The 21,149-nt window shown below is 35.3% G+C and overlaps 1 protein-coding gene across 1 annotated transcript in view; it reads left to right on the top strand.

The window, feature by feature from the left end:
- Positions 1-21,149, top strand: part of Hs3st-A (Heparan sulfate 3-O sulfotransferase-A) — a 54,957-nt gene that overhangs the window by 16,144 nt on the left and 17,664 nt on the right. Inside the window, exons 2-4 of the mRNA XM_034984552.2 lie at positions 11,142-11,170; positions 12,291-12,531; positions 13,080-13,248. Of these exons, the coding sequence (XP_034840443.1) occupies positions 12,434-12,531; positions 13,080-13,248 (267 nt within the window). The 5' untranslated portion in view covers positions 11,142-11,170; positions 12,291-12,433. The remainder of the gene's footprint in view (positions 1-11,141; positions 11,171-12,290; positions 12,532-13,079; positions 13,249-21,149) is intronic.

Here is a 21,149-nt window from a genome sequence, read left to right as displayed (position 1 = left end):
TTAGTATTTTTCTTAAATAAGGTGTTGAGTACGCAGAGGTTGTTTTCTAGTAAAAATTCTAAGAACCTTTGGCCATTTTTGCTCCTTTTTCCATACCCAAAATTGCCGATAGGTCTTTCGCCGTCATTTAGTTTTGTTCCCAGTTGAGCGTTAAAATCGCCCATTGCGATTAGGTTTTTAAATGCATGGTTCGTTATGGCATCTGTTAAGCAGGTGTAAAAAGACTCTACCTGCTCTAGTGTAGCTTGTTCTGTTGGTGCATAAGCTTGTATAATGGTCCAGTCCTTTTTGTAGTGAGGCAAGTTGATGTTTAGTATTGCCACTCTATCTGATATGCCAATGAACTCAAGAATGTTCTTTTTTATGGAAGCTTTTACTAAAAATCCTACACCTCTATGTCCTCCTATTTCTCCTTTGTGATACATGATATATTCTTGACGATCTTCTATTGATTCTCCTAACCTACGCATCTCGCTAATACCTAATATGTCCCATTTGAGTGATTGTAGAGCCAATTCTAGTTCCATAAGACTTTCCTCCGTACGTAGAGTTCGAGTATTTAGTGTGGCTAAGAATCATGATTGGGGCCGTTGAGAGAATCCGTTTGCTTCTTGCTATAGTATAGATCTATTGTAGTTCTGTTTTTCTTTACAGACTGTGATGTGCTTGCTCTATTGTGGTGCTGTATCTGTAGAGTCGTCGGAGGTGACTCCGGTTTTCTCTTGTTGTTACGGGTATGAGAGTTCGATGCACGGTCATTATCTCGGAGAACATTTCCACGTCTTTTCTCGGGAGAGGATCCTCTTTTATTAACAGTTATAATTTTGTCGTATCTGAGTGTTACTTTTTCACCTTGTTCTCTCCTAGTTCTTAATTCCTCTTGCAGATCTCTCCTTTTCTGTAGTGTTCTTTGCGAGAATTCTTCCTTAATATACATTGATGTCTCTGCAAGTTTGTGTTTGTTTTTCAAAAGCTCTATCTTTCTGCCCAGTGTTGACATGGATACTGCAACTGGTCTAGCCTTAGTGCCTTTTTTCCCCAGTCTTCTTATTGAATCTATATCTATACATGTGTAGGGAAGATCCATATTTTCTTTTATAATGCTCAGAATTTTTTGTTCTAGCTCTTTGTAATTTTTCTCCGTTTCTTGGACTCCAAAAAATAATACATTTTTGCGTCTTAGCTGGTTTTCTAATTTTTCTATTAATAATTGCTGTTCATCTAGTCGGTTTTCTAGTTCTAAAGTTTTGCTTTCCATTTTATCAAATTTTTCGTTGACAGCTTTGTTAGTTTGTTGTATTTGCTCTATTATATCTTCTTTCATTTTGTCCATATCCCGTTTTTGCTCCGTCATATCTTTCTGAATCTGTTTTAATATCTCTTTTAGCTCCTCCATGTCAATTTTTTTTTTTTTTTTTTTTTTTTATAATATAACTGTGCTCTAGTGATAAGTAGTCAATTAATAGAAATAAATCACCATTTACTTAAAGATGGCGCTGGGTGTTGCTAAGTAGTTAATTAATGTTATATTTATTAGTAGTAAGTACTTTTTATCTGAAACTTCTCAACGTTAATACTAAGTAAGTCCATTTAATCAAATAATTCTCCTAACAGATAATTCCATATCTCAGATATTCAGATTGTATGTTAGTAGGTAAGTATACATTATTTTAGTAGGCCTTTAATTCCTAAAGTCACTATTTTTGTCAAAACTAAACCAAGTCCAATTAAAAGATCAATGGATTATAAAGCGCCTATATTAAATCTAAGTAAGTAACCTCCAGCAGCTAACAAGCAAAATCATGGCAAAGTTAATTAGGTATACTTTGATAATTTAGGTGTTGACAACATCTGCCTAGGTTATAACAACTAATATCTTATATCTATGTATCCATACAATAGTTCTACTTGCTATCCAATGTGCACCGCAACCATCAAATTGTAAGTTGTGATACAAATAGGCATGAGGAGTCACATTAGGTTTGATTATGTCCTATTAAGTGTTAACAATATCTGCATAGGTTATTATATCTTATATCTATGTACATATACAATAGTTCTATTTGCTATGCAATGTGCACCGCAACAATCAAGTTCTAAGTTGTGATATGAATACAAATAGACCCGAAGATTCACATCAGGCTTATTGTCCTGTTAAGTGTTGGCAAAATCTGCATAGGTTATCATCAAATATCTATTTACGTATACAATAGTTCTTTTTGCTATACAATGTGCAGCGCAGCAATCAAACTCTAAGTTGTGATACAAATAGACTTGAAGAGTCGCATCAGGCTTACTGTTCTGTTGAGTGTTGACAAAATCTGCATAGGTTATTATCTAATATCTATTTACATATACAATAGTTCTATTTGCTATACACTGTGCGCCACAACAATCAAACTCTAAGTTGTGATACAAATAGACTTGAAGAGTTGCATCAGGCTTATTGGCCTGTTAAGTGTTGGCAAAATCTGCATAGGTTTTTATTTATACCTACTGATAAAAAGTTTGAACATGAATTATAATGGCGACATGCTAGCTTTATCTACTTTTTCTTATTTCCTGCTTCTTTTATACTTGTGTTGTGTATTATAAGTCCCGCAAACTGCTAAAGTGCGTGGCCGCCATTTTAGTAGTAGACGTTAGCACTAGACTGAAGTTTTGAGCTGATGGTATATTTTTATTTCGGCTGACGTCAAAATGATTTCGATGTTAATGAGACATGGTTCCAGCACGATAGCAATTTGCGGGACTTATAATACATCAGTAACAATTTTTAAATGAAGGTTTAAAAATAAACAAACGTTCCTCCCAGTGTTGGGGACAATACGCAGAGAAACTTTCAGCTTTTATAAAATAACGAAGGTCTGGCACGCGCTGACTCCATCTCTATACTTTTGCATTTGATATATAGCGACTTGCGTAGCGACACAGACAACATAGATGTTCGCGCGAAGTTAACGCATCTTTTGACACTTATATGCTTCAAAAAATAGCGCCGGTTCCCAGGTCTGACTTAAAGAGATAAGTGTGCAAAGATTTATCGCACCAAGCATGTAATACTAGACCGAGAATTAGGTTGGTACGATGTCATCGCAGTCGTGTCGTTGTCGCATCCTATACTATAAAAATATGATTAAATGCCTCTCACTTGAGTGTAGTTTTTCATTTAGTTATTACTTTGAGCAATAACTATAATTAAGAGCAATGATAAACAAGAGTGTTACCGTCATTACTACTGTGCTCAATTATCTAGACGCTTGTTACTCGTGTTTCATAAAGCATTAATAGTTTATATCCATTTACTTTATTGAGTAGATTTTGAAAGCATTTAATACTTTTGTATTTGTGTTAAGTTGTTTTCTAACTGATGTAGGACTGCTTTACTAGAAATTATATTTATGTCTCTTTATAAAAACGCTTTGCGTTACTCGTTTTATATGATGGTCAATTAAAACACATCGTCAGCACACGTAATTAATTAAAATAGGCGTTAATCACAATATGTTTACTCAACAACTTACTGATTAAGGAAGCGGAACCGCCGCCGCTCGTGATAGCGCAACACTCTAAACGCGCTCATGCCCTACTGGGGGACATGAGACTTAAACAAACAATACGGAGAATGATGGATGGTCAGTAGAGATCTAAGTATGCCATCAATGAGTAGATACAGACCAAAATATTGTGTCCTTTTTCACTCCCGCTCTCGTTTACTTAAAGAGCTTTCTAAAACGTAGAAAGTATCCTAATATCTATTAGGAGCTTGGACGATCTAACCTATGGACTTGTAACGCGCCTAATATTACGAATAAAAATTTCTGTCACTTTTGGTGCGGGACGAGGAAACACTACATAGACAACTTGACACACTCACTTAACAAAGTTTTGTGTCATTATTAACACACACATATCTAAATCTTCAACACTACTACATTTTACGCACACTAATAAGTTATATACATCAACATACAAAAAGTCAAATTGATTTGCGATGCTACCGTATCGATATTTTAAAATATATCGATAGTTTTTCAGAAACAAAAGTAGAAGTAAGAATTTATTACTCGTATTTAATTACTTAAAACCAGTGTTTGGTCAGCGTAGCGTATTCTTGCATACATTCACCTCACTTAATAGGTAATTATCCCAAAAACTAATAATGCAACGTAAAAATAAGAAAAATATATATTAAAAAAATATGCACATACTTTTTTACTTATTTTATATCATTTTTAATCTTTTGTATTTTTTTATATAACGAAATTTTCATTTAAAATTTCGATAGTGAAAATGTGCTTATTAATGACCTTGGACGTTCTAATCTAGGTTAGATCGTCCAAGTTAATGACTTATATTATTATATAATACAAAATAAACCTGACCGCGCAAAAGCCTACCAAACATAATTAGTAGGTATATCAATCAATAAAATGTTTTTTTCTTTCCAATCAATCATTTATTTATTGCGCATTGGGTTTACATGGTAATTCCAATATGGTGTACTCTTTGTCCAAAAAAATTAAATGTAAGTTATTAAATATTACACGTATTGCCCTTACAAATTAGCAATGCAAAAATTTTCTCAATAAGCGGCAGGCGCTTTTACCCCACAGCAAAATTCCATAAGACAGATATGATACTATGAAAATAAATTAGTAAACACACACGGTGGCCTCTTCTATTTTTAACACGTCATTATTTACCATTAGGTTAATGTTATGTATATTCTTGGCGATTCTCTCTGTAAAAATATCGAAATCTGTAAAAATAAAACGATTATGATAAATTATTACCTAATCCTCATCCTTGAGAAAGGTACACCTTTTAGCTACATATTACCCAGTTCAGAGACACCCTACCCCGTTTCGCGCCTATCACTAAAATAGGCTACTTGACAATTTTTTTAAGTTGGTCTTAAATGGTTAATATTTGTCCTATTATATCAAAAAAATTAACACTATATTTTTTTGCGCCCTAAAAACCGTAAAACTTTAATTTAAAAAAATATTTTTCTTAGACAGGTGAAAACACACACATTTGTAAACAACAGTATAACCCTGTGGTTATACTGTTGTTTACAAATGCATGACGTCAGAGCACAGATAATCTATCGGCCAAACATGGCCGACAGTGTTTTCACCTGTCTAAGAAAAATATTTTTTTAAATTAAAGTTTTACGGTTTTTAGGGCGCAAAAAAATATAGTGTTAATTTTTTTGATATAATAGGACAAATATTAACCATTTAAGACCAACTTAAAAAAATTGTCAAGTAGCCTATTGCGTTGCTTTAATATTTTTTTAAATGTATTAAGTACGTGAAATCACAGAAATCGACTAGTTTTATTACAAGTATAGGTAGCGAAAAAAATTGTGGTAATTAATAATAACTATTCTTTACTTGACTTGAAGACGGTAATTTAGTCGTTAATAATAAAGAAAATGTTTTCATCGATATCGATAATCGAACCGCAATCACTATCACATGATTCTTAAAAATCGAACCTTATGTCCTACGCAATTAAATCTAATACTGAAAAATTTTGTAAAAATAACACTATAGTCTCGTGGGGAGTGCGGTATACTATAGACGGAGAGCCAGGACCCAAAATACTGTTTGAATTTACTAAGGCTAATTTTTATATAGTTCATTAGAATGGTTGCGTACACAAACATACTGCGGTCAGTCAAGTGAACCTGAGAACAGTGACTCAGGTGCGCTATCAAAGGTGTCGTACCTGCGAGGTAATAAAATGAATTTACTAAGGCTGAAAATTGTTATATAACTTGTATATTGCATATAAATAAAAGTTGTAATGGTTAGTCAGCAGAATATGGGGACAGAGCTGGTCAGTATGCGCAAAAAACTAGCCTTAGTAAATTCAAACAGTTTTTTGAGCGCTGGCTCTCCGTCTATAGTATACCGCACTTCCCACGAGACTAGTGTTATTTTTACTACTACGTAATTTCATGCTGTTCACGCGTATTCAAATTTTAACCTAATTTGTATATATCGAGGGTTGCAATTGTTTAGAAAAAACAAAATATAGTCTCGTGAGGAGTGTGACTCGTTTCTACCGAATTATTACGTACTCAATTACTGAATCGGTAAAGTTCTCGATTGTTATTTTATTATAATAATTTAAGTAATTTAATTTATAGAAAGCGTTTATTACACCAAAAATACTTACTTATGAAATGAAATTCCATCTTTTTGTAAATTTGATGTGTTTGATTTGTTCTTGCACTCACTAACGGCACAAACAGGCATTTTTCACCCAGCGTGTAAGACGTCGTCACACATCGAAAACGATTCTGACAATGACAAAATCGATTCCGCAAACAGTGTTTATAAACGCAGTGGATTAAAAATCCATTACTATTGACAGAGGGGAATAATCATGCGAGGCGCGTCCTTAGGTTAGATCGTCCAAGATTAGGAGCCTTGTTTTCGTAATCGAAATTGGCTAGGAGGAACACACGCTAGTACAATCGCTAACGGTAAACCCATCTACTTTGGATTTATTGGACCCGACTTGATTTATTTTTTTAGAACACGCTCGCGTTGTTTCTTTAAGTATAGGGTATTCTTAACTATTTTTTTTCTAAATAACGATTTAGATGCTACGGCCGAATATTGAAACGGGTATTATTTTTTAAGAACGTCTTATCTGACGTAATTTTTGCCTGATATTATTGCATTTTGTTTAAAGAGTCAACAGAAACAGAAGAAGAAGAAATAATCGCTTTGAGTTATTCTTTTTAATCATAGTTTATATAAATACTAAAATAATATAATACTGAAATAGGAATATACACACGCATAAACCCTGGAAACCTTACACTCCTTTTTTTGGGCAGCCGTGTAAAAATCATGCCTATGAGGTATGCCAAGAATAATAATTGTATTTTCGCGCTAAACATCCTTTGATCCTTTGCACGAAAAACGAGCTGGCCTTTCTATCTTGAGCAATCAACATATCTCATAAGAAGTTTTTAGCATTAAAATTCTAAAGCCCTAATGGAACAATAATTGTTTGTATAACATGGACGACATGGACCGATTTAATTGTTATGTAACTCTCGATGAGAGAAGCACGCTTGCAACGCCTTATCTTTCGGCCATTTCTGCTAGAGCCGAAGAATCAAGTCAAGTCTACTTTTCAGTATCTGCAAATATTTTTCTGCCATTTCGCGCTGCATCAATTTAGATTTTCTCAAGATCTCGTTTGGATTCAATTTTTTTTTTGCCAAATAATATTCTTCTGTTATACTTTGATATTTCAATCAGTAAGTTTCTTATTTAATTTGTATACAGATTAAGCTATAGGTTTGCGGAATATAATTCAGTTTTTATCATCTGCAATGTTTTAGAAATATATCTGTAAAAAACAAGAACGTAAGCTAATTAAAGAATAAAATAGCCCCACGGGGCTCTTTTTACGAGCAATCATAAAAAGGCCTTTCTGAGTGCGGTGGGTATAAAGTTGGCCGACCCGGGACCCTTTCCCTGGACTGCTTTGTTTCAAAATTTAAACTTTGTTTACGGACTTCTTGCTATATTAGCAGGTAATAAGATTCCACTACCAGCCTTGGACTTAGCTTTACAAGAGTCTAAAAAACCTCCTTAACGCTAAGTTACTAAATGGTTTCTGATTTTTTTGAAAAATTAAAAAACGAGCTTTGAATGTTTAAATTTTTAGATAAGACTGAGAAATAGAAACGAGAAATACTAATTAAAAAATAACTCTGGATTCGGTAGTTATTTGAAAGGCCTGTCCAATCCAATCTAATTTGAGGTAGGTAAGGTACCTTTAATAATATATTATCCAGCTGCAGCCTTCACATAGAAATAGTAGGCTAGTATTCTAGTACGTGAGCCGACACGGTCTCATATGGTATTAATACGCTAGTGCATTCGCCTTGACCTAACCTTCGCCGCTTAGGGCGGGCGGCCTCGATATCAAAAAGTGCAACTAAATACACGTGTCTAGCTTTTTCTATAAGTTTTATTACATTTTTATTAGTAAGAATACTGGTAAAACGAAGCCTTTTTTATAAATATACCTGTTTGAGTAGTAATAATTTTATTGAATAATGTCGTACCTATTCCTCCAGCGTCTCCGCGTAGCACATTGCAAATAGAGTTCATGATTTACATTTCCTGGTGGCCTGTTTTTCTAATTTGGTCAACATTGATTTTTAGTTATTTCCATCATCGACTTCCCTCCACTACTCCCCACCTCCACCGACTTAAGTAACGAATTCAAGCTACAAAAAATTGAAACCAGAAAAAAACTTACGAATGTATCAGAGTTATATGCGGAACTACTTATTTCGCCCACATTCGTTTTAGTTTAAACCTCTAAATGATACGCTACGGTCTATCCGATCTTATAAGGGTTCCTTTTTCCTTTTGAGGTAAGGAACCCAAAAATGCAATATTCTTTCCATACTTGAAATAAGCGAAGTCGCAGCCAATAATTACTTTATGAGTACGAGAGAAGAATCTTTGCCTTTGTCTGGTTTGGTTCTATTGTTAGCTGCTAACAATGCGTGAATTACGGCGTGATTAATATCGCGGCAATGGCGGCGGCTGATAAATTATTGTAAAATCACGTAAACACCAGTGTTTATGATGTTTACCTATTGTTACGGGGCTTTTGAAGACCAAATAGGCGCATTAAATGTTTTGTCGATCTTTTATAAAAAATACACTTTTTAAAAACCGGTCAAGTGCGCACAAGATATACTTAACACTTTGTACTTTTTAAATTGGCATGGTGGCCATTTTGAAATTTGCCATTTTGGTTTTTTATTATATTTTGTTGGTTATAGCGGAAATATAAATACACTCTATGAATATTTTAACCTATTTACGGTTCATAAGATACAGCCTGCTGACATACGCCTATATGGATGGATGGACAGACGAACGGAGAGCGGAGGCTTAGCAATAGATTCTCTAGGCACCCTTCGGGTATGGAACCCTAAAAGTATCGAATAAAGTAAGTCTTTATTTCGTCCAATCTTTAAATAGCCGGAATAAGTACCGTATTCTTTTGCAAAAACTAACACCGAGTTCGAGTAACTTGCATCGTAATACGTCTTGTGGTAGTAAATTCTATTTTATAAATAACTCTAATATTTTGTTATCATCATCATCATCATCAACCAATAGACGTCCACTGCTGGACAGAGGTCCAGCAGTGTAGGGACTACACGCCACGGTCTTGCGCCGCCTGAATCCAGCGGCTCCCTGCGACTCGACTGCGGTCTTCCAACGCTGCGTCTTCCAGTGCGAGGTGGCAATTCCAGCCACTTTGCTACCCCAACGTCTATCGGTTGTACGAACTATGTGCCCTGCCCATAGCCACTTCAGCTTCGCAACCCGTTGAGCTATTAATTGGTTACTCTAGTTCTCCTACGGATCTCCTCATTTCATCTCCTCCTCCTCATCTCCTCCTCACGGCATTCCGAACCAGTGGTAAATTGAAACTACCCGACGATTCGAAAGCGCTTGTAAAAAGTCTACTTGAATAAAAACATATTCTATTCTATTCTATTCTATTTATGATTTGATCACGTAGAGAACCTCTAAGCATAGTTCTCTCCATCGCCCGCTGAGTGACTCTGAGCTTTCTTATGAGGCACATATTTTGTTAACTTTTATCTAATGATTTGGTGCTAGTGATAAAAATGTGGTGCTAGTAATATTCTATTTTAAAACAATTTCCCGATTAAGTAGTAGGTATTTGACCAAGGAAGATTAAACACTAAAATGGACAACTGATCTTAATATTGTAAGCCCAGCCAGCCAGCTAGATTCGTTTGACTAGGGCTAAGTTAAAAAACATTTGAATAAAACAATATTATTATTTTAGGGATATTCCATCACAGTATTCCTAAAAGGAGCAAACTAAATGTCTTAGACATCTACGCAAGCGCGCTACATCTTTGTACAATTGCTTTTCCTTACCTAAGTAGTAAAGCGCAAAACTATTTAGCATGGCAGTTGTCATATAAAATTTAATCACGCAAATTCACAGTTAGGTTGATCGCGTATCCCATTGTTACCAAAGATCGTAAATAGTTGTAAAATATGTTAGCTTCGTGTTGTAACATAAAATAGGTACCACGAGTACTTTAAACGTTTCGTGCGCTTCGATTTTACGGCCAAAATGTTTACTTTGTGTAAATGTTTTACATTGTCTGCGTATTTCCATAGAAAATAAATTAAGGGATCGTTCGGTAATATTATATTCAATCGTTATATCGACTGATATTGGGGAGTCTTATAATAACGATCCATTGTCATGTTGGTAGCTGTATTACAGAAATATAACTATAGCTAGGTAATGACTAGGTATTTATGACTTGGTACTAGGTAGCTAGGTACTTATCTATATCCATTAGTCCATGAGACATCTTAAAGAGTACTCCGAGAGGAGGAAAAGTCAAGGAAATTCAGTATGATTTCGCCAGTAGTCATCGTACCTAAGTTGTTTATTTAAAAAATAATTCATATTGACGCAATATAAAGATATTTCATAACATGGTGCACGAACGAAATAAATATTGAAATAATAAATTCGTCTATAAGTTAAGTGAAATTTTGTTTTTGTGAAGTTGTTTAATGTTATTGATATACTTACCGTACTCAATAAAATATAATATGTAAGTACGAGTACAGAGTTAGGTATTCAATATGGTCAAACAACCTACCTACAGTAGATTTTTAATCACTAAAAGCTTACTCGTGTTCTCTCTGTCTTTAAAAATCGATATCCGTCATAAAATTTGATTTTGAAAATAACTTAGGAAAGCAACTTTTGTACACACGAGCACAAGCGTGAAATGTATAAAATTGTATGCTAATTTAAATACCATTATTAGGTGAAATCTATGTTCATCGTATTATTAAGAATTTCTTTTGAATGAGTATAATAATCGTTAATGCCGCTGGCTTTTACATAACGATTACCTACGTACTTCCATTCCTCTTGGAACTTTATTCTTCTTTATTTACATTCCTGGATACCTCTTCTTAGATTCATTTTAAATGAAGTGGAATTGCCATTTTAGCACGCCAAATAATCCTGTTTCACAGAACATTGATATAATGTTTTTATTGTTATAGGTGTTGGGAGAAGGAGGCTTAATAACATGGTAAGGTAGAAGTCTTATAATTACTTTCCAATTAACATAATTAATAGAAATTTGAAATGCAGAATGAGACTATTGAAATTATTTTATTGGGGTGTATGTTGTGTTTGTTTTTCATTGTACCTACGTAAATTTATTAAGTTAGTCGAAGATTACATATGGATATTTATCCGCTCCGCACTCGTACCTATATATATTCACTAGCTGATGCCCGCGACTTCATCCGCGTGGACTAATGTTTTTACGACAGACGGGCAGACACAACAGACGGACAGGCAGATAACGAAGTGATCCTGTAAGGATAATCCTTTTTGGGGTACGGAACCCTAAAAATGACCATCAAATCACTGGAATAACAAATTGCAACATAATAAATAAAAGTCTTGGAAAGTTCTCCAATTAAGATTTCATTTTGGCAAAATTCCAAATAAAATTACTCATTGTTTGCTTTTGAAAGTAAGACGTAATTAATAAAGTCATTAGTCTGACAGTCCAAACCAAAACAGTCTAAATATCTAGTTCACTTTCATTGTTTCGTGTTTCAGTTATGTTTAGATTTTCAAAGTATAATTTGGATTTTGTAACACATAGTACCTACAGTAAATAAAGCCGTTTTTTTTGGTCAACCTCGCACTAAATTTCCGATCCAATTTCTTTTTTTTTAGTTTAAGGGTCACTTACTGACCATAAAATCACAAAATGCTGACAGATCCAGGTGGAGCTTCGATCGCAATCTTGAAAGAAAGTTTTTGGCCGATATCTTGAAAACTATCCACTTTAGGGCAAAATAGAAAAACCGGTTCATTCAATCGGCCATAAATGCTCTATTTACTGGACCATATTATTATACATGCGAAAGTGTGTTTGTTTGTTTGTTGGTTTATTGGTTTCTTGTTTATTGGTTTGTTGGTTTGTCCTTCAATTACGTCGCAAGGGTGCAATGGATCGACGTGATTTTTTGCATGGGTATTGTTAAATATCTGAAGAGTGACATAGACATTATATCCCGGAAAATCAAAAAATTCCCAAGTTATTTTTAAAACCCAAATCCACACGGACGAAGTCGTAGCCATCAGCTAGTTAAAAATATTGTAAATATTAATTACTGAAGACTTGTTTACAGGGTCGAAAAGCAAGAGCCTACAAAATGACAAACCAGAAGTGACTTAACAAAAGTTTTGAACGAAGACAGGCACTGTCTTGTTTAATTATGAAAAATGTAGGGAATTCGAAGATGAAAACCAGAGCACATTGAATGGGAAACACATGGAGTCGCGAGTGCAGATGAGTCAGACGCTGCCGAGCAAGCATCACCGACCGGAAGCCTATAGAAGCTGCTCGCAGTCCTTGCCTCTTGATATTCTGTAAGTTCCATGTTCCTACTTAAAGTGCGACAAGGCTATCTTGGCGCGTGGTGAAAATCGGATCTAACGTTGCCGTCAAGTGTCCCCTTTGTTCTTGCGTGAATATTCTAAGCATTTGTTCTCCAACTTATTTAAATCATTTAAATTTTGAAAAACAATACATTTTCAGAGTACCTTCTGAACAGGAAAAGCGTGATTTGAAAAAAAAAAATGGTAGGTTCCCTCGAGTGATACCTTGTTAAACAGATATTTTTTGAAATTATTTTGAGGTTGCTTAGACAGTTTTTGGACAAAGTCGTTTAAGAATTAATAATAGCCGCCAAAGTTTTCAGCAACTAGCATGACTACGGAACCCTGCCATGTGTGTTTAGTCATTTATTATTATTCTTGCATTCCAATATTGATAAATTATTAAAAAATTATATATATTATTACAATATTGAAGCCCCGTTGGGGCACAGCAACTTTAGTAGGGAGTGTTTTAAGATCTGACACGCACTCAACCAGTTTTATAAATTTTAGATATCCAAGTTGACGAGTTTTTGCAGATGGTTGCCGCGGTCGTCGTTTCGGCCGGCGGAGGGCGAGCTGGCAGACTGCGTGCTGGTGGTCGGAGTGTCGCGGCCAAAACTCGCCGCGGCCCTCCTCTCGGTCACGCTGCTCTCTCTCTTTCTCACCTTTCACGTCCTTTACGACAGCGCTCTCTACAGCATTCAAGTAAGTGGGTATAATACTTAGTCAGAACATCACGGCCAAAACTCGCCGCGGCCCTCCTCTCGGTCACGCTGCTCTCTCTCTATCTCACCTTTCACGTCCTCTACTACAGCGCTCTTTACAGCACTCAAGTGAGTGGGTATAATAGTCAGAACATCGCGGCCAAAACTCGCCGCAGCCCTCCTCTCGGTCACGCTGCTTAGGTCTCTCTTTCTTACGCGCGCGCGTGCTAGATTAGCCTCAGAAGTATAGAGACAATAGAGTCAGGAAATAACCTACTGAGAGCCTAAACCTTAGTTCGTTATCAATAAGCTAGGGCGTGGTTGTAGGTAGGAGACAAAATAAAAGATTGTATAAGGAAATAAACTGTTTTATTCAGGGAAAAACTCCCTCCAAATCAAAGTTTATCTTTACCATTACTTATTGCTTTATCATTAAATAATTTATTATTTCCTTTAAGAAAAATCTACCGCCAGTTCGAAAAAGCATATCTACCGAGAGAAAGAACTGGCAAGAAAAAACTCGGCGGTGTCTATCCACAATTATTGAAAAATAGATACAACTATGGTATTACCATAACATATCCAACCCACATCGGGTATAAGCATAAACTATTACAAAGGAATACCAGTTGAATAACAAATTACACATTAAACAACATACATAGTATAACAACAGAAATATAAAATCAACAATATTCGTACCTGTAGGTATGTCACAGCTTCTTATTAAAAATAGGAAAATTAATGATGTCTACCGTCAAAGCAGAGCCATTTATAGCCCTTTGGCTACCCTTTCCATAAATATAATGATACCATATAAAACTCAAATTCAATAGAGTCGACAATAGAGATTAAACTTTAGTTTTAAATTTATACACTTCAAAATTCCACATTATACTCTATTTAAATCTACAATTACTTTACTTCTAAAATATAATAAAATCAATTTCACCATGTAAGACCTTTGGATTAGCTGCTATATATTATCTGTTACGTCTGTAGTATTTTGTCTATCATTTTGACGTGCCTCTGTTTACAAATAAAATGTCAATGATTTAGAATTAATTCTTAAGCAAAATCTAAAGAGTTTAGTAGCAATTTCAAGAAATAAATAGCAACTCTAACCATTTATCTTATACGGCCAAACTGACAATTGCTTCGTTCTCGAAGCAACAAAATAAAAACAAACAATTCGTAAAGTAAATTTTTAACAACATCAAAACATTTTTTTTTTTTTTTTTTTTTCAAACAACATGTCTGTGGCTTCCAACAAAATTTAAAAAAACATTTTAAACATGTGTGTGACATACAAAATTACCACACAGTTTACTCTCAAAAATACAAGAAATATTTTTCTCGCCACAGCACATAAATGTTTCCAAACAAGATATCCTTTAACCCCATTGGTTTTAAACCAATATCAAAAAATATTTTTAACACCACTGGTATTAAAGCGATATTATAAAAATACTTTTCAACACCGTTGGTTCCAACGTTTTAAAGTATCATCTACAAAATATCCTTCAACACCATTGGTTTTAAGGCAACATCGTAAACCATCATAAAATTGTCCCTTAACACCATTGGTTTTGATCCATATATCACTATACAATTTTTCCATTGATCGAACATTTGATCAAAGTTTTAAATAAATTCCAATAAAATATAGAGATGAATATTAAACAAAGAAAAATTGCAACTGAACAAATTGTAAATTATCAGAATTTAAAATAATATGTTTCATAAAAAAGAACCATCAAAATGAAAAAGTTACAAAAATATTAATATTTCAAAATAAGTTAAATCATAAGAACTTTTTTTCAATTTCAAGTTAATAATTTTGCAAAAATAATAAAATACCATCGACTCTTACTCCTAAAGTACCAAAGTCAAAAACAAAGGGTAGGTACATAAAAGTAATTATATGTAAGATATATCAAAACAAAACTAACTACTATGTTAGAAGAAGTAAAAATAATCAAAGAGTAAACTTATCTAATTATCGTTATTTACTTTCAAAAATATTTTCTATTCAATCTCTTTTTGTCTATCTGCAATCAGTCCTTGGACTATACAAAAACATTTGTTGCTTCCCACATCCAATGATGTGCCAACAACCTTCCTTTTTAAATAAATACCAAAACATTTTTCCACAATAAAATATAAAAATCCAAAAAGATCGTAAATAAAAACATAAAGGTAGGTATCAAAAACTAAAATGTCAAAAAATACCACAAAAATAATTTACATTAAAAAGATCGTCAAAGAAGTAATCAATATCAAAAATAGTTAAACACTTCAAACATCAAAAACGTCAAAAAATCAAAAGTATTATTCAAACAAAACAACAAAATACGGCATTAAAAAATATTAAACACAAGTGGGTAGTCAATAATCTCTAAATTCCAATATTCTAAATTTAAGTTTCAGGTTTAACCATAGTCCACCACGCTGGCCAAGTGTGGATTGGCAGCTCCATTACATCACATTACGTAACGGTGGGTATATATAAAAAAACAATGACATCAAACAATCAGTAGCTACTAGACTTAGCGGCATAGCAACAGGATAAGACATCAGCAGCCTAACCTATCCTTATATAAAAACTACAAAAATAAACTCCAACAAAATTTCTTAATTATTGTAGGTAGGTATCACAAATCTTTCATCTCTACGTTTCGCGAGTGAGAACTCCGATGCAAAGTCAATAGCAAATTTACAAAAATGGCCACGCTAATCGCGTTTCTGATCAATGAATCATCAATATTTAACGAATGATGCAATATGTATTTCTGTATTGTTCTTAATTTGAAACAAAATTACAACAAAAAAAAATTATTTTTTCTTTTTTTTTTTGGTTCTTTTTTTTCCTTCTTTTCTCTCTGTCATTATGTAACACATAAATAAATTATATACATCTATTCGGCCAACCTGAAAAGTACTTCGTTCTCGAAGTACTTACATAGGAAATGCCTCAAGAACATAACTAAAAAAAAAGTAAGATGACTCATCACTCGTAAAACAATATTCAATGATTCAATGTCAACATCACTATCATATAAATTACGAATATACGGCTAGACGTCAGACGTAAATTAAAATAGAACACAAATTAATCATCAGTAAATATTTACTGACAAACTTGCTTTAGTTTTTCACCGCTCGGTCAGTCTGACATTTAACCACATTTTATCGTATGATCATTTAATAAAAATTTCATACCAACTAACTACCTGCAAATTTTTAACATTAATTTACGTAATATCGATTTGTGTTACTAGCTGGGACATCATGCGATTAAACACCTTCAAACATTAATCTGAGTCATTGAAACAGAACATCTATACTGAACACAAAATTACCCGCAAAAATTTTATTTATTTAGTACCCACATCTTTATTTCTATAATACAATTAGTTTTAAAACAAATAAAATGACGACAGGTACTATGAAACTGTGTTACTACATTACACAGAGTATTAATAGGTCCATGATTACGCAATAAAACTTTCTAAGGCCTACCTGCCTGAAAAATTGTCTTGCAAAAAAGTTTTAATTCACTTTCACTTTTTTTTTCATACCATATTTTCATATTAAGATTTCCAGATTTAGGGTATCCAATGTCCATTGTGGTACCTCTCGTGGACGTCAGTCATCACAACGCCTGTTGGAACATCTTTGATGGCTTTTCACAAAGCCATCCGAATTGGCCGGTATTTCTGAAACTTGTACAATTGCATTAGAAAAGGCACAATTCAGCCATATCGTATCCCACTTCTGATGCTAGATTAGCCTCAGAAGTATAGAGACAATAGAGTCAGGAAATAACCTACTGAGAGCCTAAACCTTAGTTCGTTATCAATAAGCTAGGGCGTGGTTGTAGGTAGGAGACAAAATAAAAGATTGTATAAGGAAATAAACTGTTTTATTCAGGGAAAAACTCCCTCCAAATCAAAGTTTATCTTTACCATTACTTATTGCTTTATCATTAAATAATTTATTATTTCCTTTAAGAAAAATCTACCGCCAGTTCGAAAAAGCATATCTACCGAGAGAAAGAACTGGCAAGAAAAAACTCGGCGGTGTCTATCCACAATTATTGAAAAATAGATACAACTATGGTATTACCATAACATATCCAACCCACATCGGGTATAAGCATAAACTATTACAAAGGAATACCAGTTGAATAACAAATTACACATTAAACAACATACATAGTATAACAACAGAAATATAAAATCAACAATATTCGTACCTGTAGGTATGTCACAGCTTCTTATTAAAAATAGGAAAATTAATGATGTCTACCGTCAAAGCAGAGCCATTTATAGCCCTTTGGCTACCCTTTCCATAAATATAATGATACCATATAAAACTCAAATTCAATAGAGTCGACAATAGAGATTAAACTTTAGTTTTAAATTTATACACTTCAAAATTCCACATTATACTCTATTTAAATCTACAATTACTTTACTTCTAAAATATAATAAAATCAATTTCACCATGTAAGACCTTTGGATTAGCTGCTATATATTATCTGTTACGTCTGTAGTATTTTGTCTATCATTTTGACGTGCCTCTGTTTACAAATAAAATGTCAATGATTTAGAATTAATTCTTAAGCAAAATCTAAAGAGTTTAGTAGCAATTTCAAGAAATAAATAGCAACTCTAACCATTTATCTTATACGCGCATTGTGCCGCGTCGGACGTTTTTTCGATAGAAGCGTCTGTCGGATGTGATTTCAAAAATGGCGAATTACGTGGCGTGTAAAAATTGCCGGGTTGTCATCAACGAGCTTTTAGCTTACTTATCGAATAAGCTTTCAATTGTTGATGAAGCTACGTTAGTGAAAATTTGTTCGTCTACTTTCTCGGTCGAACAAATCGAGAAAGCAAACAGTCTACTCATGGAGTCGTTGCCGTCAGATTTGCGTAAAAATATACGTAAAGGAAAAGGCAAGGAAAATCGCCTACTACACGACATCATAAGTGTGTTTAAAACGACCGATCCTGATGTGTTACCTGTGTTTGTGGCTCGAGATTTGGAGAAACTACCACCCATAACATTCGACCATCTGGATGTCTCCAAGCTGCTCAAGGATCTGATGTTGGTTCAGACAGAAATTAACAATATTAAATCGTCGTATGCAACTATTGAACAGCTCGAAGATATTAAGAGAGAATGCCGTAGCGGAAAGTTAGTTTCGCCGCCGTTTTCGGCTATGAAAGTGAATATGAAACGGGGTGCGTACTGCGATAGTGGACCGATAGGGTTGTCTCAACTAGACGACACTATCGTAACAACGCAGTTAGAACAATCAAATTGTGAAGCGACATCCTCGAGGGAATATAATTTAAATTACAGGAATATTAATATAAATTCAGCTGAGGGTAGCACGGCGTTTCAAAGCATTGCATCACAACAAACGGTCGACGGATGCGTCACCCGTGGCGGTCGCGCCGTGGGCCAAGACGGCTCGGGCGGCGGCACGGGCGGGGGACATGCGTCATCATCACGTTTGCCTACCGAACTGAGTGATCAGCCGAGTGAGACAGCGCAAATGCGATCTTATGCCGGCGTACTCAAGGTCGATAATCCAAATGAAGGCTGGACAGTAGTGCAAAGAAAATCGAAATACCGTCTTATCGGTAAAATTGGAAACGTTGTGGTGGAATCGGAGGAAAAATTTAGGGCCGCGGATAGAAAAATTCCCTTATTTATAACAAATGTCCATAAAGATACTTCAGAATCGGATATAATTAACTATATTAAGAATAAAACTCAGGAAAATGTCAGTTTAGAGAAAATTTCAATTAAACGGCAATGTGAACACGACGCATACAAACTTTTGGTATCACAAAGTAAGCTTCCGTTATACTTAGACGAGAACCTATGGCCACAGGGGATTATTTTCCGACGGTTTGTGCATTTTAGGTATAGGCGTCCTAACGAAACACCCGAAGAGGTGGCGCTGAGTAAACTGCCTGTGGTTAATGGATAAGAACATAACTTGTAAACTCGTTTCATTTAATTGCAAGAGCGTCAAGCGCTCCGCACAAAGTATACGCGAGTTATGTAAAACTGCAGATATAATTGCGTTGCAAGAAACTTGGTTGTTGCCGGAAGAGTTACCTTTCCTCGACACATTAAGTGACGACTTCAGTGCCACGGGAGTGTCTGCGGTGGACACGTCTACTGGTATCCTACGTGGAAGACCCCACGGAGGGGTCGACAAAGCGCGTTCCGTCAGGTGTCAGTGGTGCAATGTGATAATCCTCGTATTTGTGCCGTCAAGATTAAGACTTGCGATAGGTCGTTAATAGTGATGTGCGTTTATATGCCTACCAATTCCATCGATAATTTGGAAGAATTTACAAATTGTTTGAGTGCAGTTAGTGCTATTATTGACGAGCATGGAATTGAATCTGTATTCGTTTTAGGCGACTTCAATGCTGATCCGGGTAAGTTGTTTTACAATGAACTTATGAATATTTGTAACGAACAGCAGTGGTCGTGTCTAGACGTAGACACGCTGGGGCTGGACTCGAATACGTTTACTTTTATAAGTGACGTGCACGGGACCACCAGCTGGTTGGATCATTGTATAGCAACTCGCTCGGCCAAGCAGTCTGTTATAAGCGTAGATGTAAAGTATAACACTAGCTGGTCTGACCACTATCCACTTGTTATCGAGTGTAATTTAAAATTACTTACCCCTACGGTTCCGCATAAAATTATTAATTTAAATAAAGACATAATATGGGGTGTAAGAAATAAGGAGCAGGTGGATGTGTATACCAAGGAGTGCAATAAAAGATTAAAATTAATTGACTTTCCTTCTGACTGTATAAACTGTGCTGATTCTTTTTGTAATAGCCATGATCACAGGCGTGTTCTGGACGAGCTTTACTCCGACATTGTGGCCGCTCTGAGCGACTCGGCGGTGGTGAGTCGAGGAGGTGCGAGGAAGGTAGGGCGTGGAGCGCGTATAGTAGTAGGATGGAATAAACATGTCAGCGATGCACACCGGGTAGCTAGGTCTAGTTTCAAGGAATGGGTGATGTGTGGTCGGCCTAAATCTGGCCCATTATACCGCGATATGTGTGAAAGCCGTAGATTGTTTAAATCTAGATTAAAATGGTGCCAGGATCATCAGGAGCAAATAAAAATGGATGCTCTGGCGGAAAAACATTGTAAAGGTGATTTTCGCGGTTTCTGGAAGGATACGAGTAAGGAAAATATACGGCCTGGTCTTCCGGTGAGCATCGATGGTATGAGTGATCCTAGGGATATAGCCAATATTTTCAAGACCCATTTTTCTGTTAAATCACCGTTAGGTCCGGCGATGGGAGTGCTCGATGCTGAGATGAATAGACAGGTGGTTGGGACTTCATTCCTTGCGAAGGATTTATATAGATCCATAACTCAAATATCTAGAGGCAAGTCTCCGGGTCATGATGGACTGAGCATCGAGCACCTTCAGCATGCCGGATCTCATATTTGTAGAGTACTGGCTATGTTCTATTCGCTGTGCGTGAGCCATTCTTACTTGCCGCACAACCTTATGAAAACAGTGATAGTACCCATTGTGAAAAATAAGACTGGTGACTTGGCTGACAAAAGTAACTACAGGCCAATTTCTCTTGCCACTGTCATGGCCAAGGTTTTTGACGGTTTGCTTAATGCACAGTTGAACAAATATGTAGCACTTCATGACAACCAGTTTGGGTTTCGTCCTCAACTGTCTACTGAAAGTGCTATACTGTGTCTTAAGCACACCGTCAAATATTACACAGACCGCAAGACACCAGTGTATGCGTGCTTCCTCGACTTATCCAAGGCTTTTGAAATGGTGGCGTATGATCTACTGTGGGAAAAACTTAAGCGTGTAGA

Source organism: Maniola hyperantus, chromosome 3 (assembly GCF_902806685.2).
Source record: "Maniola hyperantus chromosome 3, iAphHyp1.2, whole genome shotgun sequence".
NCBI lineage: Eukaryota > Metazoa > Arthropoda > Insecta > Lepidoptera > Nymphalidae > Maniola > Maniola hyperantus.
This window is presented reverse-complemented; position numbering and strand designations above follow the sequence as displayed.